Source organism: Heptranchias perlo, chromosome 15 (genome assembly GCF_035084215.1).
Source record: "Heptranchias perlo isolate sHepPer1 chromosome 15, sHepPer1.hap1, whole genome shotgun sequence".
NCBI classification, from domain to species: Eukaryota; Metazoa; Chordata; class Chondrichthyes; order Hexanchiformes; family Hexanchidae; genus Heptranchias; species Heptranchias perlo.
In genome coordinates, this window is record NC_090339.1 from 15,682,862 (window position 1) to 15,709,002 (window position 26,141).

At 44.8% G+C, this 26,141-nt stretch overlaps 1 protein-coding gene across 7 annotated transcripts in view; it reads left to right on the forward strand.

Moving 5' to 3' along the window:
• Positions 1 to 26,141, forward strand: part of elf1 (E74-like ETS transcription factor 1) — a 225,288-nt gene that overhangs the window by 189,366 nt on the left and 9,781 nt on the right. The window contains exon 1 of one of the 7 annotated variants that reach the window (XM_067996878.1): positions 16,626 to 16,830. The exons of the other annotated variants lie outside the window; for them this stretch is intronic. Within the exon in view, the coding sequence (XP_067852979.1) occupies positions 16,773 to 16,830 (58 nt within the window). The 5' untranslated portion in view covers positions 16,626 to 16,772. Of the gene's footprint in view, positions 1 to 16,625; positions 16,831 to 26,141 lie in introns of those variants that run through there. 7 annotated transcript variants of the gene reach the window in all.

Here is a 26,141-nt window from a genome sequence, read left to right on the forward strand (position 1 = left end):
TTGCAGGAAAGGATGCCCCAGAGCATGGTACATTGGCGAGACCATGCAGACGCTGCGACAACGGATGAACGGACACCGCGCAACAATCGCCAAACAGGAGGGTTCTCTCCCTGTCGGGGAACACTTCAGCAGTCATAGACATTCATCCACCGACCTTCGGGTAAGCGTACTCCAAGGCGGCCTTCGAGACACACGACAACGCAAAATCGTCGAGCAGAAATTGATAGCCAAGTTCCGCACCCATGAGGACGGCCTCAACCGGGATCTTGGGTTCATGTCACGCTACACGTTACCCCACCAGCGAACAAATGTTATCTGTTTTTAATATAACGGGTCAGTTGCTGTCTTTTCTATGTTTCTACCTCTCTATCTCTTTTTTTTTGTTTGTTGTTTTTTTTTGGTGATTTGTATATTCTGTGAGACCTGGCAGGTAACACCTGTCTGTCTGCACACTGATTGCCTTGGCAACGGGCAGTTGAAAAAACTGTCTGTACTCACCAAGCATTGTTCTGTGAATTATAAATGCGATTTCATCTCGAGGATTTCATTTTCACATCGTTCACCTGACGAAGGAGGAAGCCTCCGAAAGCTTGTGAATTTAAAATAAAACTGCTGGACTATAACTTGGTGTTGTAAAATTGTTTACAATTGAAATATATTCAACTGTGATGTATATAGACCCTGGCTGCACGCAGTCCCTCCTGAAACTTAAATATATTCAACTGCATACAAACTAACGATACCTCTGGCTCTTTCCTCTTCTGCATTTTGTTCAGCGTTTCTCACGCATTTTTTTTCCTCCTGATTTCTAGCTCCCTTTCCTGGCTTTTCCACATTTCTCATTCCATCCCATTGCTTTATGACCCAGCTAGCAGTCTGTCTTGTCTGATTCTCGCTCCCTTTCCTGGCTAATCCGTACTTCTCACACCCTATCATTTTTCAAGCTTTTTAATCCATTTTCTTTTCACAGAAAAGATTTTGGTGATTGAGCTATGTTTAAGTGTTGTGCTTTAAAACAAGGTAAATTTGCACCGGTTGCAAGCCTTTAGTAACTGTGCCAGACATTGAAACAACAGGGGACTTGTTATCTCATGTCAGGTGCTCTCAGCAAACATTCACACTTAGGAGGTATGAATGTTCCTTCCTGTTAAGCTTTGCATGAAGTCAGTCTCAAAGGAGCGCACTGTAGCAGGCTTGATCTGTCGCTTTTCTGGCCAAGCATCAGACAGGTGGAAAGGAAACGAGAATAAAGACCCCCCCCCCCCCAACAATAGTCAGTTATTCAAACAAAAGGTTACAAGGGCAAGCTTTGGCCAGGCTCAGAAGGAGAATGTAAAAGGTAGTCAGGAGTTATTGTATTTGTCAAGTAAGACAACCCACTGATGTGGGGTAGTGAAGCTTGTTCGTTATTTTGTAATGTTACATAAAGACATTGAACTGAGTGAGTCTGATGATAACTGCTGCTCTGCATGCTCTCTTGCTGTGTGGGGTTGCCAACCCTATTGAATTGCCCTGGGATCTCCAATAATTAAAGATTAATCTCCGGGACACTGCTGCGATCAATCCAGGAGAAAAATCCCAGGGGGCGTTAAAAATTGTAATTTAAAAAAATTGTCATAGAAGACTTTTGTTTACTAGTTATAAAAATATTGGACATGGGGATAAAGGCTGTTTGGCTGAATGTCAAGAATCATCCAGTCAAGTAATGAAGAGTCTATTTGCTTTCCGATTGGCGTGGGAAAGCATCGTACTGCGAGGACAGGAGAGTGTTGGGCGACCAATGGCAGTAGTGTGGGGCGGGGCAGAGGCATCATGTGATGACACCTCCAAGAATATGTCCAACCAGGATTGGCAACCGTATTGCTGTGAAATAAAGCAACTCAACTATTTGCATCTGCATTGCCTTACAAAGTGTTTTCTCAGTTCACCTTTGAGAAGACTGGAGAAGCTTTCATGAAGGTACATGTGGAAAAACACAACAACCAATTCGTATGTAAAGGAGGATGCATTGTTACATCCCCTGGGTTATGTTATCATACAAGTAGATATTGGACATGCAGTGTGAGTCTGCTCTGACATGTAAGTGGTGTGGGATCCATTTACAGGAGAGACCTATGCCACTGAACCTGAGAAGGTATTTAAGGCAAGACCCTAAACTTGTAACCCACTTTTCGCTTGCCTTTTGCACACTGTCCAGGTGAATGTGAGTTAATTTGCAGTTATGTCACTTTTGTGTTGCAGTAAAGCTGTTTGCACTTTGCAGTGGTATAAAAGTTAGAGTGACCCAGCAAGCTGACTTCATAGAGTATTAGGTAGGAGGATTGAAAGCCTTGGCAATTAGGGAGTTTATACCTCTTATGTTCAGCAAAAGTTTCCTTAAATTTTTGCTTTTACTTCCACTACTTGCTTTAGGTATGATGTGCATGTACACATTTGAATGTGCGTTTGTCATCACACCAACATCTGTTGCCTGAGTATGTCCAGGGGGCAAGAAATGGTTTTGGAGGTAAACAACAATTAATGTTTGGGTGTGACTCTTGTCAAAACTCTGTTCCAAAGTTTTGTTTTTGATAATTTTAACTCGCCTTTATTCCCGCTCCCCTGAAGCTATTTTTTAAAAAATTGTTTATTTAAAATAATTAATTTAGCATGCTCTAGCCAAGTAATCCCGCGCCTGCCGTTTTGTTTTGTGACTGTTGGGATTATTGTAGATGTACATTGTTACAAAGGGGTAAATTTTAACGTTGAGCCAGGAGGAGAGCGGGACAGGGGGACAATTTCCAAATGGGAAACCCGGAAGAATGGGAACAATTTTGATGTAAGGAAACCTTTCAGATTTTTTCAGTAGGTTCCCTGCTCGACAGTCAGCCAGATTGACAGGCTGGCTGTCGAGTCAGACAGTCAGAAATTGCCTGGTGGGGGAAAGGAAGGAATGACCCCGAGATCCTACCAGATAATAAATCTTATGCCTTCAGCGCTCCTATCCCACTTCAGTAATTTCTAAATTCTCCACATGCTGAATACTGCACTCTTGTCTACGACATATTTTCCAGTGATCCGGAAGCAGGTTGTCCACCCATCACCTTGGCGTGGGTGGGAATTTTATTTTTATTAATTCTCGGGATGTGGGTGCCGCTGGCAAGGCTAGCATTTATTGCCCATTCCCAGTTGCCCTTGAGAAGATGATGGTGGGCCTTCTTCTGCAGTCTGTGTGGCGTAGGTGCTCCCACAATGCTGTTAAAAATGCAATTACAAATGCAAATAAAATGCAATTTAAAAAAATCAGATCCCAATGAGCGGCTGATTTGGATTCAGTCTATAGGTTAACTGGTTATCAGCACTGGTTATAGCCAAAAGAAGCTGGTCAGTACAACATGGCTGCCTCTGTCATATATAATCATAAAAGTAAATCACCCTTATTGCTTTGTCTCAGGCACCGTGGAGGGAAACCTATGTCAGGACACCAACCTGACATCTGTAACTGGTCCCATTATTTCTCTATACTTGTGTGTCCCTTTTTTGTTTTTTTAAAAAAAGGACAGATATGTCTGCACTCAGAGACTTAAATTAGTGATCGCTCATACAGTGAATTCTCCCTCTTGGCCAGCTGTCAGGTGAGGCATGGGCTGAAGGTCAGACAAAGAGGAATGGAAAACTGGAGGGAATGTCATCTTGTGCCATTGGTGCTGTTGACAAGAGGTTGTTGTCTACACATCTAATTGAGGAATTGTGTGTGTGTATGTACGTGCGCGTGGTATTTAAAAACATAAGATGAGAAAAGCAGCAAAATGATTACAATGTGTTAAATACTACCGATTCAACTATTGGTTCACATCAGATCATACAAAGATCAGCCTTAGTGCTCTGTCACATAATCAATCAGGAGAAGCGTTTTGGCTGCTGCTCTCTTACCACAGCTGACTGCACAGGTTGATGAAGACAAAGTGCAGCTTATTGAGATAACTCATGTTTTCAAGACCCTGTGGAGAAAGAGACGAACTGTAAAGTGTCAGCAGTAACAGGCTTAAAAATTTCAATTCTGTTTTTTAAATGGTGCATTTACTGGCAATAAAAGAAAGTAGCCATGCTAACTCTCTAGTTCCCCCTCACCCAATCTTCTCCTCCTGAAGATGGTAACTCGTGCACTAATATGGTTTCATGGGTGCTAGCAGCCCTTCTGTACCTCGATCAGACAGCATTCTTCATGGGGGAGCATAGGCAGTAAGTTTTGACGGGCTTGATCCAGTCCTCATCCACCGTTAACATGGACACACACATGATTTCCGACAAAAGTTGCTGTTTAATAATTGGAAGTGGGAATCCTGGCATTGCCACAATCCCTCCTTAACTATCTGGTTAAAGTGAGACCCAGTTTAACTCCCACACCCAATGCCACCCGAGCTGAGATCAGTTAATTCCCGCCTTGGCGGGAGGTCAAATCTGGGGCCTCAATCTAGTCTGTATTGCGTCCCAACACACCACGCTTTACTTACAGAGCCATCGCGGAGATGACCTTTAAGGTTTTTTTAAAAATTAAATAAAAATGAGCGTGCAGTACTGAGGAAGTCATGCCATGTTTCAGACGAGATGGTAAACCGAGGCCCGTCTGCGCTCTCGGGTGGATGTAAAAGACCCCACGGCCCTACTCGAAGAAGAGCAGAGGAGTTCTTCCGGTGTCCTGCCCCATATTTATCCCTCAACCAACATCACTAAAACCGATTACCTGGCTATGTATCTCATTGCTGTTTGTCGGACCTTGCTGTGTGCAAATTGTAGGGCGTTTCCCTAGGTTACAACAGTGACTACACTTCAAAAGTACTTCATTGGCTGTAAAGTGCTTTGGGACATCCCGAGGTCATGAAAGACACTATATAAATGCAAGTCCTTTCCTTTGAATGTTGACTAGTACTTTCCTGGTTGTGGCTCGTGTACATTCTACATGTTGTTTAATAGGCTAGGTTGTTATAGGTTGTATACATAGTTTAGATTGTGTTGGTAGTTAGCTTGTTTAACTTGTCTTGAGTGACAAGTTGCCATTGTCAACTGTAGTCTCTCTCCATCTGTGTAGCTGTTAATTGGGATCTAACAAGTTCTTCACCCCTCTGCTAGGAAGGACCCTGTGTTACTGAACAGATGAATATGGCCATGTGGGTCAGTGCTAGAAGTAAAGAGGGTATTTGCAAGCATGGTTCCTACAATATGGTAGGAATTCAACAGCAATGTATGAGGGAAAGCTGTAGGATTAAATACTTAATGTAGAATTTGTAACTGACCAAATAGTGTTCATCATATGGGAACATTAGGAATGTACAGGACCAGAAAAGACCATTGTGAGCCATCTGGCTGGGGCCAGTGAGTAAACAATATTATATCCCAGGATTCCTCTCATAGCTCTCTGAGTCAGAAAGATGTAGTTTCAAGCCCCACTCTAGGATTTAGCAAATAATCTAGGCTGAGACTTCAGAGGGTGTTTACAAGCATGATTCCTGCACTGTGGTAGGAATTTAATAGCAAAAAGGGTATTTCTGAAGGAACTCTGCTTTGTTGGAGGTGCCATCTTTTGGATGAGAAGTTAAACCGAGACCTCATCTGCTTCTTAAGGTGGATTAAAAGATCCCTTTTTTGAAGATGAGCAGGGAGTCCTCCCAGCCAACATTCATCTCTCAGCCAACATGACCAAAACAGATCAACTGGTCATTCACCCCATGCTGTTTTGGAGCCCCTGCTTTGTGCAGATTGGCTGCCACGTTTCTCTACAAACTAACAGCGATACACTTCAAAAGTAATCCATTGGCTATGAAGCGGTTTGGGACTTCCTGAGGGCATGAGAGGAACTACATCAATGCAAATCTTTCTTTTTTTGCCCCATTATCAAATTTTTCACCAGGTCCTTATGCAGCTCTCTCTTGGATTTGCTGATACCATCAGTCCCCACTGCCTGCCTCAGCAGTCCACTTCATATATGCACCACCCTCTACGTAAAGTAGTTAAATCTAAATGGTCTTTTCATCCTCTCCATTCTACATTTGAGACTACTATGCCTTCCTGTAGAGAGACTTAATTGCGCCAGAAAAACAGCCCTGCATCTATGTCAAGGAGGTGTAATTAATTGTTTTTTTTATCATGTAAATGTGTATCAAGCAGTAATAATTACAGATGGCTGTGTAAAGACTATTTTCCTTCTGACTTTGATTTGTTTCTGGAGACTAGAAGAACAGTCTGTGCAAAGATATCTCAAACGTAATTGTTTGAATTCACAGAGGAATACTGTATGGCCGATCCACCCAAGAGTGAAATGGACCACACATTTATGATTTGATAAAGTGATCAAATGCTGATAGGGTTAGATGAAGTAGGGTGGGAGGAGGCTTGTTGTAGCATAAACACCAGCATAGACCAGTTGGGCCAATCTGAGTTGGTACCAGACCTGCGAGAGTGCGTGCACCAAAGTTCTCTGATGATGCACTAGAGGCCTTGGTGCAAGAGGTGAACAGAAGGAGGGACATCCTATATCCGCGGGAGGTCTAGAGGCCCCTCCAGACATATGTCCAAAAGGCAGTGGGAGGCAGCGAGGGATGAAGTCAATGCCAAGTGTATAGCACCACAAACATGGATGTAGTGCAGGAAGAAGTTCAATCTTTGACACAAGTGGTCAAGGCGAGTGAGGTCAACTGTCAAGTGGCGTCTCCTACCAACTGCACCACTAGCCGCACCCACTGCTTCATGCACTACACCCCCCCCATCACTCAAATACCAACAAACTTTTTCCATCAGTACTCAACTCTTCCAATCAGATGCTTCCTCTCACCCTTACACATTACCACTGTTGCAAGCTGCCCACCCACAACTCACAGGCCAAACACACTGGCAGCTATTCAACTATGACAGGCAAATCACCCAGACACACGTCCCGCTTTCTTGCAGGAGAAGGTGGTGCATATCAGGAGGCAGCAAATGGCAGTGGCATTTAGCCCATTGAGCCTGTTCCGTCATTCATTCATGGTTGATCTGTGACTTAACTCCATATACCCGCCTTAGCCCCATATCCCTTAATACCCTTGGTTCACAGAATCTCAGATTTAGAATTCACAAGTGAGCTAGCATCAACTGCCCTTTGCAGAAGAGCATTCCAAACTTCTCTCACCCTTTGCGCGTAGAGCGTTTCCTAAATTCACTCCTGCACGTCCTGGCTCTAAATGTCAGGCTATGTCCCCGTGTCTTAGTATTCAAGCATAGGAGATCTCCAAAAACAGCTACAAATATCTCAGCAGCCAAAAGCAATAATTCAGCCACCAACCTGTAAATCCTGCATGGTCCCTTTAAATAGTGCAGGTGGAGGTCCTCCAGGCACTCTAAGACACGTTCAGATGGTCAGGGTTAAGACTGCATTGAATTGAGTGTTAAGTGCCAAAATGGATTGCACGCTGATTGTATCCATTTTCTCCTTACTTTACATGCAGCTGGCATTCGATATTTGAGCATGCAGTAACTCCTATACCAAGATGGCGTCCAGCGCATGTCACGCTGGAAACGTGCGTGTGCAGCCAAGACGCCATCTAGGCACCTCGAGGCCGCTGTGCACCGAAACAATGGGCACTACACGGCCCAATTTAGCCCTCTTAGTGTGCTGTTCAAACAGTATTATAACAAGGGTGCCTTGAAAGAAATCTGCCTCCAGTTCCTTTTCATTAGAGAAATATTATCATGTAAAGTTTATTAGAATTTATACCATGGTCAAGGTTTTAGTCTTATGTCAATGATAATGATGATGCTAAATGGATTTTACATAGCAGCAGGGAGTAGATTTTAGTGTCACTAGATGAATATTGAGATCATAGACACAGTCAGCACCATGTACCCCTGGGCACCGTAGCTCAAGAAGGATATATTGGCCTTGGAGGGGGTGCAGCGCATATTCATCAGTATGATACTGGGGCTCAAAGGGTTAAATTATGAGGACAAGTTGCATCGACGAGGCTTGTATTCCCTTGATTATAGAAGTTTGAGGGGTAATCTAATTGAGGTGTTTAAGATGATAAAGGATTTGATAGGGTAGATAGAGAGAAACTATTTCCTCTGGTAGGGGAGTCCAAAACAAGGGGGCATCATCTTAAAATTAGAGCTAGGCCATTCAGGGTGATGTCAGGAAGCACTTCTTCACACAAAGGGTAGTGAAATCTGGAACTCTCTTCCCCCAAAAAAGCTGTTGAGGCCGGGGGTCAATTGGAAAATTTCAAGACTGAGATTGATAGATTTTTGTTAGCCAGGGGTAGTAAGGGTTACGGAACCAAGGCAGGTAGATGGAGTTAGGATACTGATCAGTCATGATCTAATTGGATGGCGGAACAGTCTCGATGGGTGATTGGCCTACTCCTGTTCCTACGTTGCTATTCATAGGTATATTCTTTTAAAGGCGTTTGTTTAGCTCGGATTGCAGGAGAATGATGTCTGTGTACCTGCTTTCCATGCTTGTATTGCTTAAAAAAAAGTGTAAATGTGGGGAGCTAGCGCAAGGCCCTAATTGAAATATTGTAAACAAGTTTACAACACCAAGTTATAGTCCAGCAATTTTATTTGAAATTCACAAGCTTTCGGAGGCTTCCTCCTTCCTCAGGTGAATGTGGAAATGAAATCCTCGAATCCTTCGCATTTATAAATCACAGAACAATACTTGGTGATTACAGACAGTGTTTTCAACTGCCCGTTGCCAAGGCAATCAGTGTGCAGACAGACAGGTGTTACCTACAGATCCCCCGAATATACAAACCACCAAAAAAAAAGAGGCAGAAACATCGAAAAGACAGCAAATGAACCGTTGTATTAAAAACAGATAACATTTGTTCGCTGGTGGGGTAACGTGTAGCGTGACATGAACCCAAGATCCCGGTTGAGGCCGTCCTCATGGGTGCGGAACTTGGCTATCAATTTCTGCTCGACGATTTTGCGTTGTCGTGTGTCTCGAAGGCCGCCTTGGAGTATGCTTACCCGAAGGTCGGTGGCTGAATGTCCCTGACTGCTGAAGTGTTCCCCGACTGGGAGGGAACCCTCCTGTCTGGCGATTGTTGCGCGGTGTCCGTTCATCCGTTGTCGCAGCGTCTGCATGGTCTCGCCAATGTACCATGCTCTGGGGCATCCTTTCCTGCAACGTATGAGGTAGACAACGTTGGCCGAGTCACAGGAGTATGAACCATGTACCTGGTGGGTGGTGTCCTCTCGTGTGATGGTGGTATCTGTGTTGATGATCTGGCATGTCTTGCAGAGGTTACCGTGGCAGGGTTGTGTGCTGTCGTGGACGCTGTTTTCCTGAAAGCTAGGTAATTTTCTGCGAACGATGGTCTGTTTGAGGTTGGGTGGCTGTTTAAAGGCGAGTAGTGGAGGTGTGGGGATGGCCATAGCGAGGTGTTCGTCGTCATTGATGACATGTTGAAGGCTGTGGAGAACATGGCGTAGTTTCTCCGCTCCGGGGAAGTACTGGACGACAAAGGGTACTCTGTTGGTTGCGTCCCGTGTTGGTCTCCTGAGGAGGTCTATGCGATTTTTTGCTGTAGCCCGTCGGAACTGTCGATCGATGAGTCGAGCGTCATATCCCGTTCTTACTAGGGCGTCTTTCAGAGTCTGTAGGTGTCCATCGCGTTCCTCCTCGTCTGAGCAGACCCTGTGTATTCGCAGGGCCTGTCCATAGGGGATGGCCTCTTTGACGTGGTTAGGGTGGAAGCTGGAAAAGTGGAGCATCGTGAGGTTGTCTGTGGGCTTGCGGTAGAGTGAGGTGCTGAGGTGCCCGTCTTTGATGGAGATTCGTGTGTCCAAGAAAGAAACTGATTCTGAGGAGTAGTCCATGGTGAGCTTGATGGTGGGATGGAACTTGTTGATGTTATCGTGTAGTCTCTTTAGTGATTCCTCGCCGTGGGTCCATAGAAAGAAAATGTCGTCTATGTATCTGGTGTATAGCGTTGGTTGGAGGTCCTGTGCAGTGAAGAAGTCGTGCTCGAACTTGTGCATGAAAATGTTGGCGTATTGGGGTGCGAATTTGGTCCCCATGGCTGTTCCGTGTGTTTGGGTAAAGAACTGGTTATTGAAGGTGAAGACATTGTGATCCAGGATGAAGTGGATGAGTTGTAGGATGGCGTCTGGAGATTGGCTGTTGTTGGTGTTGAGTATTGATGCTGTTGCAGCGATGCCGTCATCGTGGGGGATACTGGTGTAGAGTGCCGAGACATCCATCGTGGTGAGAAGTGTTCCTGGTTCAACTGGTCCGTGGGTACTGAGTTTTTGTAGGAAGTCTGTAGTGTCGCGACAGAAGCTGGGAGTTCCCTGTACGATGGGTTTCAGGATGCCCTCGATGTATTCAAAGAGGTTCTCACACAGGGTTCCGTTGCCTGATACGATAGGACGTCCGGGTGTGTTGGCTTTGTGTATCTTTGGGAGGCAGTAGAAGTCTCCCACGCGGGGAGTACGTGGGATGAGAGCACGTAGGATGCTTTGAAGGTCTGGATCGAAGGTCTTGATCAGTTTGTTGAGCTGGTGGGTGTGTTCTTTGGTCGGATCTGCAGGTAACTGTCTGTAGTGTTCCTGGTTGTCCAGTTGTCGGTATGCTTCTTTGCAATAGTCCGTTCTGTTCTGTATGACGATGGCTCCTCCTTTGTCCGCTGGTTTGATGACGATGTTGCGGTTGGTCTTGAGAGCTTTGATGGCGTTGCGTTGTGCTCGGGTGATATTCTGGACTGTCTTCCGAGTGCGGCTGATGAATCTGGCATTGACGCATTTCCTGACAGCTTGAGCATACATGTCAAGCTGAGGGCAGCGACCCTCCGGAGGAGTCCAGTGTGACTCTTTCCTCTTCGGTTGCTGTACTGCGGATCCCTCTGTCTGCTGTTCCGGATCATTGATTGTCTCATTGAGTTCGCTGTTGAAATCTTGGGGTTTGTGGTAGAATTCCCGGAGCCTCATTCTCCTGATGAATTCCTCTGTGTCTGCCGCGAGACTAGTGGGGTCCATTTTGGTAGTGGGGCAGAAATTGAGCCCTCGGCTGAGAACTTCGATTTCGTCTGGTTGAAGGGTATGGTCGGACAAATTGACGATAGACTTCCCTGTGGTTGCAACCATGGTACCAGGGGAAGCTTGGTCGATGCTGGTGGTGATGCTGAGTTTCTCAAGCTTCCTGCTCTTGGTTTTCATGTAGACAGCGTAGTTCCGTTGCCTCGTCTGTTTGGCGGTATCTCGTAGCTGGTCTGCTGTGTCCTGAGTACAGGTTGAGAGTATGGACTCTATCTTGGTTTCGAGGTTGCGGCGTCTGCTGTAGAGTTGGTGTACGAGATGGTTGCGGAGTGTGCGAGAGGTACGACGGCAGAGTCTCTCAGTGTAATCCGAGTTGTATGTGGACTTGAGTGGGTTCGTGATCTGTAGTCCTTTCGGGATCTTGTCTGCTTTCTTGCAGCTCTGTAAAAACTTAATGTCTGTGTCTATAGGCGCGATCTTCTTGGATATCCTTTCCACTGTGAGCTGGCAGTTTGTGGTGTCGATGGTAGCCATGATGTGGAGATGCCGGTGATGGACTGGGGTTGACAATTGTAAACAATTTTACAACATCAAGTTATAGTCCAGCAATAAATAGTGTAAAAGCATCTTTTTATTTGGTACATAAACATGATATATTAGCTACTTTGCTGCCTTGTTTCTGCACTTTTGTTGTGATGCTGGGGCATATCCACCACTGAAAGAATTTTCAATTGTAAAATCTCACTGTCTTAACGTGAGTTTGGTTGTCCCTCTCTCTACTCCCCTCACTCGGATCATTCGACAGAAATCCTGCACTGCTAGAATGAGACTAAAACAGATTGTTCTGTTTAGATGCTGATAGTTACTTTTACCTTGGCTCTGGGTAAATTCTAGAGTGTAGGAGAATAGATTGGTGGGTAACATAAAAGAGAACTCCGAAGTCTTTTATAAACATATGAATAGTAGTCAAAGGAAGGGTGGGGCCGATTAGGGACCAAAACAGAGATCATCTTGTCGAGGCCAAGGGCATGGCTGAGGTACTAAATGAATACTTTGCATCTGTCTTCACTAGAGAAAAGGATGATGCCAATGTCACAGTAAAGGAGGAGGTAGGAGCGATATTGGATAGGATAAAAATAGATAAAGAGGAGGTACTTAAAAGATTGGCAGCGCTCAAAGTAGAAAAGTCACCCGGTCCAAATAGGATGCATTCTAGGTCGCTGAGGGAAGTAAGGGTGGAAATAGCGGAGGCTCCGGCCACAATTTTGCCATCCTCCTTAGATATGGGAGTGGTGCCAGATGACTGGAGGATTGCAAATCTTACACCCCTGTTCACAAAGGGGGAGAGGGATAAACCCAGCAACTACAGGCCAGTCAGCCTAACGTCGGTGGTGGGGAAACTTTTAGAGATAATAATCCAGGACAAAATGAATTGACACTTGGAAAAATATGGGTTAATAAATGAAAGCCAGCTCGGATTTGTTAAAGGCAAATTGTGTTTGATTAACTTGATTGAGTTCTTTGATGAAGTAATGGAGAGGGTTTATGAGGGTAATATGGTTGATGTTGTATTTGGACTTTCAAAAGACGTTTGATAAAGTACCACATAGTAGACTTGTTAGCAAAATTGAAGCCCATGGGATTAAAGGGGCAGTTGCTGCATGGATATGAAATTGGCCAAGGGTCAGAAAGCAGACAGTAGTGGTAAACAGTTGTTTTTCAGACTGGAGGGAAGTGCAGTGGGGTCCCCAGGGGTCAGTATTAGAACCGTTGCTCTTTTTGATATATATTAATGACCTGGACTTGGGTATACAGGGAATAATTTCAAAGTTTGCAGATGACACGAAACTCGGAAATGTGGTAAACAGGGAGGAGGAAAGTGACAGACTTCAGGAGAACATAGCTAGACTGGTGAAATTTAACGCAGAGAAGTGTGAAGTGATTCATTTTGGTAGGAAGAGGCAATATAAACTAAATGGTAGAATTTTAAAGAGGAACACAGAGACCTGGGGGTGTATGTACACAAGTCTTTGAAGGTGGCAGGACAAGTTGAGAAGTCTGTTAAAAAGCCATATGGGATCCTTGGCTGTATAAATAGAGTGCAAAAGCGAGGAAGTTATGCTAAACCATTATAAGACACTGGTTAGGCCTCAGCTGGAGTATTGTGTTCAATTCTGGGCACCACACTTCAGGAAGGATGTCAAGGCCTTAGAGAGGGTGCAAAAGAGATATACTAGAATGGTACCAGGGATGGGAGACTTTGTGGGTGGGTAGGTAATAAAAATAGTTGAATTCTTCAGCGGGACAGCATCTGGCTCCAACGTGCCCAATTCCGGGTTTAATCCAGGCGCATTAAGGTACGCGCAGAAACCCGGGAGTCTCGTCCCCATTTAAAGCCGGTGGGCCGATATTTAAAGGGGCAATGTACCTCATTGGGATAGTTGAGGCATTTAATTTTTTGTGTATTAGAAATGTAAAACGAATTTAACCGTACCTGTTCGGGTTTCACATCAGGTGAAAGCAGGCGAGGAGGGCCGGATCCATCAGGTGAGTGCCTTTATTGCACTGCTTGTGGACCAGGATGAGCAGGAGTGCTTCATCCAGGCCCAACAAGCTCACCTGGCTGACAGGACCCCCGCGATCACTCCCTCCTCCCGATGGCCAAGACCCCTCCATACCTCCGACTCCTCCTGACCCCAACCTTTTCTTGATGTCCTCCGATCTCCTGCCGATCTGATCCCCTCCCGGTCTGTTATATCCTCCACGGCCTACATCCCCACTCCCCATATCCCCCCACCCCGCCATGTCCTCCATGGCCCACAATCTCTCTCTCCATCCTCTCCAATTCCCACCCGACATCCAGCCTGTCAATCAGGCTGGTTGCCGGGGGCGAAACCCGGAAGTAAAATTTATTACCCTCATTGTTGCGACTTGCCAACTTTACTTCAAGGTTTTGCATCCAATTACCTTCCTCCCCCACCCCGGTCCCTTCCCTCCCGTCCCTCCCCCCCCCTCCCCCTCCCCCTCCCCCCCTCCCCCTCCCCTCCCCATCCCCCTCCCCGTCCCCTCCCCCTCCCCGTCCCCTCCCCCTCCCCGTCCCCTCCCCCTCCCCCTCCCCCTCCCCGTCCCCTCCCCCTCCCCGTCCCCTCCCCCTGGTCCATTCCCACCTTCATGTAAAAATCATGCCCTTCAGTTATGTGGAGGGACTCGAGAAACTGGGGTTGTTCTCCTTGGAGCAGAGAAGATTAAAGGGAGATTTGATAGTGTTCAAAATCATGAAGGGTTTTGACTGAGTAAATAAGGAGAAACTCTTTCCAGTGGCAGAAGGGTCAGTAACCAGAGGACACAGATTTAAGGTAATTGGCTAAAGAACCAGAGGTGACATGAGGATTAAATAATTTACACAGCAAATTGTTATGATCTGGAATGGACTGTCAGAGTGGTGGAAGCAGATTCATTAGTAACTTTCAAAAGGGAATTGGATAAATACTTGAAGGGGAAAAATTTGCAGAGCTATGGGGAAAGAGCGGAGAATTGGGACAAATTGGATAGCTCTTTCAAAGATGCGGCACAGGCATGATGGGCTGAATGGCCTCCTTCAGGGCTGTATCATTCTACGATTCTATTAACATTGACTAGACACCTTGGCATTGCCATTCAACCGTGACACAAAATGGAATGCCGGTGATGGACTGGGGTTGACAATTGTAAACAATTTTACAACACCAAGTTATAGTCCAGCAATTTTATTTTAAATTCACAAGCTTTCGGAGGCTACCTCCTTCCTCAGGTGAACGATGTGGAAATGAAATCCTCGAAATGAAGTCGCATTTATAATTCACAGAACAATGCTTGGTGAGTACAGACAGTTTTTTCAACTGCCCGTTGCCAAGGCAATCAGTGTGCAGACAGACAGGTGTTACCTGCCAGGTCTCACAGAATATACAAATCACCAAAAAAAAAACAACAAACAAAAAAAAACAGAGATAGAGAGGTAGAAACATAGAAAAGACAGCAACTGACCCGTTATATTAAAAACAGATAACATTTGTTCGCTGGTGGGGTAACGTGTAGCGTGACATGAACCCAAGATCCCGGTTGAGGCTGTCCTCATGGGTGCGGAACTTGGCAATCAATTTCTGCTCGACGATTTTGCGTTGTCGTGTGTCTCGAAGGCCGCCTTGGAGTATGCTTACCCGAAGGTCGGTGGCTGAATGTCCTTGACTGCTGAAGTGTTCCCCGACTGGGAGGGAACCCTCCTGCCTGGCGATTGTTGCGCGGTGTCCGTTCATCCGTTGTCGCAGCGTCTGCATGGTCTCGCCAATGTACCATGCTCTGGGGCATCCTTTCCTGCAACGTATGAGGTAGACAACGTTGGCCGAGTCACAGGAGTATGAACCATGCACCTGGTGGGTGGTGTCCTCTCGTGTGATGGTGGTATCTGTGTCGATGATCTGGCATGTCTTGCAGAGGTTACCGCGGCAGGGTTGTGTGGTGTCGTGGACGCTGTTCTCTTGAAAGCTGTAAACAATTTTACAACACCAAGTTATAGTCCAGCAATTTTATTTTAAATTCACAAGCTTTCGGAGACTTCCTCCTTCCTCAGGTAAATGAGACTTCCTCCTTCCTCAGGTAAATGAGACTTCCTCCTTCCTCAGGTAAAGGAGACTTCCTCCTTCCTCCTTCCTCATTTACCTGAGGAAGGAGGAAGTCTCCGAAAGCATGTGAATTTAAAATAAAATTGCTGGACTATAACTTGGTGTTGTAAAATTGTTTACAATTGTCAACCCCAGTCCATCACCGGCATCTCCACCTCTTGAAAGCTAGGTAATTTGCTGCGATATTCTGTGAGACCTGGCAGGTAACACCTGTCTGTCTGCACACTGATTGCCTTGGCAACGGGCAGTTGAAAAAACTGTCTGTACTCACCAAGCATTGTTCTGTGAATTATAAATGCGACTTCATTTCGAGGATTTCATTTCCACATCGTTCACCTGAGGAAGGAGGAAGCCTCCGAAAGCTTGTGAATTTAAAATAAAATTGCTGGACTATAACTTGGTGTTGTAAAATTGTTTACAAAATGGAATGACATTGTGCCCAACTGGAGAGCGCAGTAGAGGGGACAGAGATTTACCGTTTCGGAATCCGTCGCAAAGACTTGAGTCCTTACTTTCCAGATCAGCTGCTGATGACCCAGAGCAGTGAGCTCAGTTGATTTTGGTTTAAGCATGCGTGACCCTAATATCTGACTCTTTCATCTAAAGCACACGGCTGTTTTCAATGGGGGGGGGGTTTGCAATCTGTGCCACTCTTTCACTTAAAACGTCAAATCTACCATTTCTCCCACTGTGGGGGGGGAACAGCCTGCTCTCTCTCTCTCTCTGGGGATGGGCAGAGAGTCGCTGGGGAAGGCGAGGTGGAGGTGTGTTGTGTTGTGTGTTGTGTTTGTGCCCCCCCCCCCCCCCCCCCCCGCGCCTGCGCACTGCCGCCCGATCCCGGAAGTTTGGCTCAAAGTTTGTGAAAATGAAGTTCGATGCGATCCCACTTTGATCGAACACTTCCGGTTTGGGAAAACAAGGGGAAAAGGGAAAGTGAGAGGGGGGGGAAGGAGGGAAATCACCGGGAAAACCGACACCTTCAGGCCGGGCAGGTGGGAGGGGGAATTCAGGGAGCCGAGCCCCAGGGCGCCGCGCAACCTCTATGGAAGCGACTGCCGAGCCTTTTAAACCAGACGTGGCACCGGGAGAGGAGGAGAGCGAAAGCTAGCGGATTTCTCCATGGCCTTTCCCGTCTACGGGGGGATGAAAACCCCGTTGGATTTATTGATCCGGGCAGGTAAGCGCTGGGCTGGTGAGTGGGTGAGTGAGTGAGTGGGTGGGTGGGTGAGTGAGTGAGTGAGTGAGTGGGTGAGTGAGTGAGTGAGTGAGTGGGTGGGTGGGTGGGGGGCCAATTCAGAAAGTTGCGGGACAGCCTCAAAACTTTCAGAAAGTTTCCAAAAAGTTTTGTAACGGGGCGGCGAGCGGGTGAGAAGTTTTATTTTGTTGAGGGGGGAGGGAAGTTGTGAGATGGAGATTTGAAATGTACATATTCCGTCTGAAACTGACTGGGGAACCCGTCCAGGGTCCACCGAAATAGACGTGAAATTAACCCGAGGGCTCGGGGGGGAGACGGCGAGACGGCGAGCTCACCCCACAGTGGGGGCTTGATCCAGTTTCGCGGATGTCCTCGGCCGATGAAATTGAAGTCTTGGAGTTTCAGGCAGGCTTGTAAACACGGAAGTTAGCAGATGCTTTGATCTCACAGCTGCTCGGATTGACAGTCGGGAACACGGCGCATCATTTTTTTTGTTAAACACGTGATAAGGTACCAGGTGGATTGTCGCCCTCTGTCCAGTTTGAAAAATTCACACCAGGAAAATGTAGAGTCAACAGGAGTAGCAATTTTTTTTTTCACGAGGTAATGTTAATAATTTTCCTTCTCCAAAGCCTACTGTGAGAAGATTAAAAATTGATCGTGTAATTTCACATTTATGAAAGTGTGGAATATTGACTGTTGCACTGCCATAAATTGATTATTTTTGATGCCCCTACAAGGAGTAAACTTCTTGTCAGATCAATACAGTGGATTTCCCTTTGAATGAGGACATGCCTTGTATTTAATCTAGTAAAGTCTGTTCATCCTAGTAGTTGATTTCGATGTTTGTGCAAATCTAGTGATGGGGCTTGAAAATGAGTTTAACTTATTGGAAGAGCTGCTTGTGGTCTGAGGTGGGTGGAGACTATTAGAATTGGTATAAAGTAACTCTGTTAAACCTTATGCTAATTGCTTCAGGAACTTGAAGCAATAGGTTTGAAAACCATTTAATGATCTTCATGATTTGCCGTTTGGACATTTTTGTGATTTATTCTGTTAGAACAGTTTGTCTGGAAGGGCTTGCACATTGAACAGCTATGTACCACTGCTATCAATAGCATTATGATCTTGGGATGAAAATCATTGGGTTTGTAGAATTACCCGATGTGGCAGCAATGATTTTGAGCAGAGATTGTGAAAATCACAGACTCTGTGACTGTCGCCCCAATTACAAATACCCTGTCATGTTTTTTGTTCTGTTTTGTAAAATGCTGCTGCTGTTTAATTCATACGAACATTTGAAAATAAATGGAATGGAAAATGGCAGGAAAAAGCCAGCTGGCCCATCAATACTGCCCCACACTTACAATGACTGAAGCATCATGAGCAGACATTTCCTGCCCCCACATAATTTCCTGGGAGAGGCAGAAAACCCAGGGCCAATAGGGAAAAAATACTCTGGAAAATTCCCCTCCAACACCCTCAGGCCATCGAAACCAGTCCGCGGAATAAAAATCTCGAGTCTGAGTTGCATGTTGTTTGTGATCTTTCCAAACAGCACCTTGTGGTTTTAAAAATTTTTCCCCTCCTTTTCCTCTCGTCCTCTCGATGGTACTGACTCTTGCGAGGGCACGATTGCTTGGGTGTTGGAAATCCTCTGTTAACTGACCTCAGTAGTCATTTGTCATGTGTGCGCTGTAAGTCTTCAGCTTTTTGACTGTGAGATGCATCACAGTCGAGCTTGCTTGTGTTCTCACATGCGCAGCAGTCACTGACCGGATAGTCATCAGGAACGGGAATTCTGGTGGATTTTCCCTGAACTTGTCAGGGACACAAGATGTCCCAGAGTGCATTACAGCCAATTAAGTAGTTTTTTGAAGTGTAGTCACTGTTGTAATGCTGGAAACGCGGCAGCCAATTTGCGCACAGCAAGGTCCCACAAACAGCAATGAGATAAATGACCAGCTAATCTATTTTCTTGGCAGCATTGGTTGAGAGATAAATATTGGCCAGGACACTGGAGAGAACTCCTGCTCTTCTTTGAATGGTACCATGGGATATTTTACGTCAAACTGAGGCCCCGTCTGCCCTCTCAGGTGAACGTCTCATCTGAAAGACAGTACGTCCGACAATGCAGCACTGGAGTGTCGGCCTAGATTTTGTCCTCGACTCCCTGGAGAGGCACTCGAACCCACAACCATCTGACTCAGGCGAGAGTCCTATCATTGAGCCATGGCTGACGCACCGTTCTATCAAGCCAACCCCACTGTAGTGCCCCCAACTGCTGCGCTGCACTGAGATGAGCTGTTGTAGGACAGAAATAGGTACTGAGGACCTTTAGGTCGATATGGCTTAATTTACACCAGGTAGTGCTTTTACCTGTTTGCCCATTGTGGGAGGTTTATGTAACAAGTTCATCAATGCTTTTGTAAATGTTATTTACATGACACTTAGAGAGTGTATATGAATGATCAATATAGTGACTCAGAATGTGGCACTAGAGCTGTTGGAAAGGATTACTTCTCGCTGTCAACTGTTGAGAATATTATCATTCGCTATTACTGGTGTATGAAGGGCACATCATTGATATCCCAACAAAAAAACAGTTTCAGTACCGACAAACACAATCTTACAGTGTACTGTGTGCAGCGAGGTTTCTATGACTCTTCACCACAATGGCAGTGAAGGCAGCAGTAAATGTGACATGATTTTAAGAGTCCATTTGTCAAAAAGCACAAAGGACAGTATATGCAGCTGATGGCGCTGGATAATCTCTGAACGGCAGCTTGTCTCATTGGCAGACTTGCTGACTCTGCAGTACTGCAGGATTGCACTTGATGGTATTGTAACAGGATTTTCATTGTACCATCTGTGGTTTACTTTGCTAATGCTGGTGGTAGTGCAGTGCAGGATGGATAATTAAAACTCCAGCCCCCACCATTTAGAAAAATTAATTTGATAGTGGCACAATATGCCCTTGACCTAGCAGGAGGGAACAAAGTTGGGACATTGCATTTAGAGATTCAGTTTGTATAGTTTATTGTATGGCTGCTGTTTACATTGTCATTTATCAATCATTGGGAGAGCTCTAGTCAACTATGGGTCTAGTTCTCGTCCCCCATATTCACTTAGGCAAAACATCGGTAAAGATACATTGATTCAAGTTTCCCCTCTGGCTCAGTTTTAAGTGCACTGCTCAGTGTGGGACCGAGTCTCTCAAATCAAGAAAGTTCTGGTTTCAATCCTTGATCTGCACTGAGTTACCTCATCTCACCCAGGGTGGGGTACAACAGTTCACCTCCAGATTAGAGAGAGAGAACATCAGACAGGGTTCCCACTTCTGATCACTGTCTGCTGTCTTGCTGGAAGGTGCTCATGTCTGAACATTGGGTGAGGGCAGGATTAGGCTTGGCTCTGATAGCCCCCATTGTTGAGACGCCTCGTTAAAGGTCACTGTCTGCTTAGGCTGCCAATAAAGAATTGCCACATGGGCAAAGTACTGGAAGGGAAGCTGCAACTGGGGCTGCGCCATTCCGAAAAATAGTGGAGAAAATGAGAGGGGGACTTTTGTTTACCTGTATTAAATTGTATCTTTGGGTGTAACAATATGAAATTAGAGGATAATGTTTGTAACTTACTGGTTACAATTGAGGGGGTCAAATAACGAATTGAAAGAGTGAAGCTTGAGTAATTTATTGCTGTTACATGGACCCCCTCAATTGTAACCAGTAAGTTACAAACTATATGAGGTGATGTTGTTTCCCTTTGTTACTAATTGCAGCTTTCTGTAGAGGAGTGACAGTCACTCCTAATTCTTGTGCGATGATCAAATGATGGGTTAATGACCATCTTTACTGCACGTTTTTGGAAAATAATTTCAAGTTGGTAATCAGAAGGTTTTCTTTTTAATGTAGTAATTGAATAAAAAGGATTGTGTAAATCAGTATTCAAACCAATGATAGATTCCCACTGTTCCAAATGAAGGCATTTGCTGAATGGCACAGAAGCCAATATAAGCCAGGTGTTGCCTTACTATTTTACGAGCTCACTTCTCTGGCCTCTATAGGTATGTGTGGCAGTGATTTTACAAGGATTTTTCCTAAGCAGTAGATGATTGTTTCTTGAAAGCTTTTCCAGGGAAACCTCAAAGTAGGATGTACTCCATTGGCATTCTTTGTTCCCTCCCTCCCCTCAGCAATGTCATTCTTTAAACTGTCTTCCCCCCCGCCCCCCGCCCCCCCCCCCCCCCCCCCCCGCCATCACTAGGATATATAAGAAAGAAAGGCTTGCATTTGTATAACGCCTTTCACGACCTCAGGGCATCCCAAAGTGCTTTACAGCCAATGACGTACTTTTGAAGTGTAGTCACTGTTGTGATGTAGGAAATGCGGCAGCCAATTTGCGCACAGTAAGGTCCCATGAACAAAAATGGGATAACTACCGGATAATCAGTTTTAGTGATGTTGGTTGTGGGATAAATATTGGCCAGGACACCGGGGAGAACTCCCCTGCTCTTCGAATAGTACCATGGGATGTTTTACTCTTACCTGAGAAGACGGATGGGACTTTGGTTTTACATCTCGTCTAAAAGACAGCACCTCCGACAGTGCAGTGCTCCCTCAGTACTGCACTGCATGTGTCAGCCTAGGTTGTGTGCTCAAGTCTCTGGTGTGGGACTTGAACCCACAACCTTCTAGCTCAGAGGCGAGTGCAGGACCACTGAGCCAAGACTGTAACCAAAATAAAGTACTGGTAATTCAACAAATAGAGAAATTTCAGAAATCTGATGACTTCTGGGACTGTTTGGATCAGGAACACTAGTTTGAGAACCTGCAGTAAAATTTAGTGGGTGTGTGAATACCTGCACTGTGCCCGTTTGATCTGTGAAGAACACCCAGTATTTTTGTACATTTTGTTCTGAACATGGGCTGTGTCTGAAGAAAGCATTTGAACTACATAACACAATAGTGAAGAAATGGTAATTACAGGTCTGCTACAGTGCAAATTTTCCTGCACTGTATTGATGCTCATTGGCAAAAATAAACCCGACAACAGCACTACGAACTGCTATTCTGTCAGTGGCATAACACATACTCTGACATTCTGTCATTTAAAGAGCTTTTATCTGAGTATTTGATGTAGGTCTTGGACTATTATCTTGTGGGCCATGAGGCAAATTCCACCATTGACAAGTTGTGAAATTAAATCCAATAGATTTGATAACGTGTGAATTTTAAAATTCTCATCTTCATGTTCAAATCCCTTCATGGCCTTGCCCCTTCCTATCTCTCTAACCTCCCTCAGCCCCGCAACCCTCCAAGAAATCTGCGTTCCTCCAACTCTGGCCTCTTGTGCATCCCCCACTTCCTTCGCCCCACCATTGGCAGCCATGCATTCAACCATCTAGGCCCTAAGCTCTGGAATTCCCTCCCAAACCCCTCCACCTCGCTCTCCTTTTTAGACCCTCCTTAAAACCTACCTCTTTGACCAAGCTTTCGGTCACCTGACCTAATGCCTCCTTTGGCTCGGTGTCAATTTATGTCTAATTACGCTTCTGTGAGGCGCAATGGGACGTTTTACTACATTAAAGGCATTATATAAATACAAATTGTTGTTGTCTGAGTGTCAAGGGAGTGACCTACATATATTGTACTCCCTCATTTATGAAGTAGAGTGGGGACAGTCTCTGAGTAGGCTGCTTCCAGGAACACAATCCTGCTGTTTTATGCATATGCGGGTGGCTTCGGCAAGCACTGTTTGAGCACTGCACGTGTGCAAATGGTGTTGTGATTTTGAGTTTGAAATGACCTGACATTGAGCTGGTTGCGCGATTGCATCCTGGTGCGCAGTTGTATCACAACGTAAGGATGACGAATGGGCTTGGTGCATTTACAAGCCAGCGAACGTTGCTCTGTGCCCCCTGTCGATGGTCTGCTGACCCAAGATAAATGGCTAGAGACAACTCAAAGTGGGCCTTTAGGTTTATATTTTATATCAATGTGGATTGCACGGGACTTGTGTATTGGGAGCCAATGGCAACCTAAAATTACCTTTGGACACTTGCCAAATTAACGTCTCCTGCGCTGGACTTTGTAGAATTGTCAGTGGCTGTTTTAGTGTATGAAATCCACGATCGAAATCTGGAGTGAATTGTCCTGAAGAATGACACAATTCTTAACACTGTTTTGGTATTCTTTATCGTTTTTTCGCTGGGATCTTGATTGGGACACGGGCACAATATATATTAAGTAACGGCCCGTTGCTGTTCGAACTTGTGGGCTGGGGGCAAAGGTCTGTCGTAAAACTCAACAAATCTTGCTCAGTGATCGATTTTTGCAGCAGCCACTTATTGAACGCATGCTGGGTTTTTGCTTGTGGAAATCGGCTGCTGCTTGTGTGTTTGACGTTCTTGCAATTTGAATGAAGAAATTCACGGTATCTCAAAATGTTATCTGTGTCTCGAGCGCAAGCTGCCTGAGGAAGCCAGCAGCTGGGTCTTGGACTCGGTGACAGCTAGTAAGAATCCCCAAAGTTTTGGTGCTGGAATAATGATCTCTACAGTTATTTTTGTTACTCATTGGAAATGCAATGCAATCATTTTATGTAGGATTGGCTTTTTACACTCTGGACTGGCCATTCTGGTGCTAATTGCAGGAGAATGTAGTCCTAATAAAAGAAATTGAGAACTCTGCTGCAGTTCGCAATTTTTGGAAGTATTCTGGCTAAATAGTAAAAGGAGTGCCTGTCCCCTCCTTAAGCAAGAACTGCAGGCCGTGCACCAACACAGGAGAGTCGTGCAACTTTGTAAGATGGTCGATGGATTTCCTGATTAAGATGACTGTAAAGTAGAAGTGAGAAAGCTCCCATTAGCCATGGGCTGGCAGGATTGAGATTGATGCTGCAGTTGGGAAGGGGCAAACCAATCGACAACGATGCTTAGTTCGAGCACATTGTAATTGTATCCACTAGATTTCCTATAATTTCCCATTAGCAGTATGGGCTGTAGTTAATATTATTCAGAGCCTGTTTGACAGTAATACCCTGTCTGTAATACTTTAATCTTATAAGATTTAAAGAGACTAGTGTATATTGCATCTTGGACCATTTTGAACAGACTTGGAATGCAGTTACATTAAGATAAAATTACCAATTTTTTAACACAGCTGGTTGAAATCCAACCAATGATCTACTGGTGTTATGGATGCTAGGGACAAGGCACTATTAAAAGCTAGTAATTGAACTGCACTGTTGGAGGAGTGTAAGGAATCTTACAACACCAGGTTATAGTCCAACAAATTTATTTTAAAATCACAAGCTTTCGGAGATTATCTCCTTCGTCAGATGAATGAATGAAAAGGTTCTCAAATCGCATATCTTATACTATGTTGGGACAGCATCACACCAATCAAAAGGTGTCGTTGTTATTCAAACAGGCCAGTCACGGAGAACAGCACGTCCCAGTACACTAGATATACATTGTGTCTATTACACAGGCAGGCAGAAGGAAACTCAAAATGGCAGAGAGAGAGAGAGAATTTTAAAAAACATATAATTTTTTTCCCCCTTTTTGCTGGTGGGGTTACGTGTAGCGTGACATGAACCCAAGATCCCGGTTGAGGCCGTCCTCATGGGTGCGGAACTTGGCTATCAACTTCTGCTCGACGATTTTGCGTTGTCGTGTGTCTCGAAGGCCGCCTTGGAGAACGCTTACCCGAAGATCAGTGGCTGAATGTCAAGGAGGGTTCCCTCCCAGTCGGGGAACGCTTCAGCAGTCAAGGACATTCAGCCAGGAGTTGATAGCCAAGTTCCGCACCCATGAGGACGGCCTCAACCGGGATCTTGGGTTCATGTCACGCTACACGTAACCCCACCAGCAAAAAGGGGGGAAAAAATTATATGTTTTTTAAAATTCTCTCTCTCTCTCTCTGCTATTTTGAGTTTCCTTCTGCCTGCCTGTGTAATAGACACAATGTATATCTAGTGTACTGGGACGTGCTGTTCTCCGTGACTGGCCTGTTTGAATAACAACGACACCTTTTGATTGGTGTGATGCTGTCCCAACATAGTATAAGATATGCGATTTGAGAACCTTTTCATTCATTCATCTGACGAAGGAGATAATCTCCGAAAGCTTGTGATTTTAAAATAAATTTGTTGGACTATAACCTGGTGTTGTAAGATTCCTTACATTTGTCCACCCCAGTCCATCACCGGCATCTCCACATCACTGTTGGAGGAGGAGAGAGAGATGGTGTTTGAATCTTCCTGGAGAAATGTGCATATCGTATAATCCAGATTGAAAGCTCTTATCAATTTTAGTGTCCATACTAGCAGAAGCAAATATTATGATGTCGTTTGTTTTCTGCAAAAATAATTTTGCCACAAATGGAGTTACTTGAGACTCTCTCAAACCTTGTGACATTTAAATAGCCCTAGTGTTTAAGAGTCAGTGGAAAACGTTAGATCAATGAATGGATAGATGACATTTACATAGAAATATATATTTCAATTATATATTGAACTTGGTATGTGGGGCGCACATTTAATTGAAAACTCATTGTAAGTACCAATTGTTCCTGCAGGTGGAGTGGTGATAGGCATTTACAGTATTAAAGTGTCACAGTTCCCTGTCACGGCCTGTATGTTACAAAGATCTGCTGTTTTACAGTGACAATATATTACCCTGCGATTATTCAATCTGGCCATCAGGTTTCGGTGTTTTAAAAAAAAATTAATCTACCATTTTTTCCTCATTAACTGAAAATTCTAATGTCCAAAGTTAAAATACAATCAAAAATATGTATTTCACAATAACATGATTAAATTTAACTCTTGAATTATTTTGTGACATTTAATGCCTTCTTTAGAATTGTTACTAAAGGCTTTAGCTTCTCCCAAATGGTTGGGTTTGCACTTAATATTTTGACCCAGAATTGTAACTCTGAGCTGAATTTGGATTTTGCAATGTACCTAATTTCCCAGGAGGCATCCATATAATTCAGTTATCTGTCCTGCTGGAATATTTTTCTTTAGATCCTAGCACCTTCTGCCCAGCAGCTTTTCTTCAAATGATTTTGAAAAACAAGTGGACAAATTTTAAAAGCTTATATTGAGTGTTATTTTGTTTTAAGAGAGGTTGTGTGTGAATATGTAAGAAAATGTGCTCGCATGACGCATCTAAATGTACTAAACCTGAGGAAGAGCGAGAGAGAGACTGGATTCCAAGAGAAGAGAAAGTCTTCATTTAATGCTGCTTCAATTTTCAGAAAGAGCTGAATTTTGATGCCAAGAAA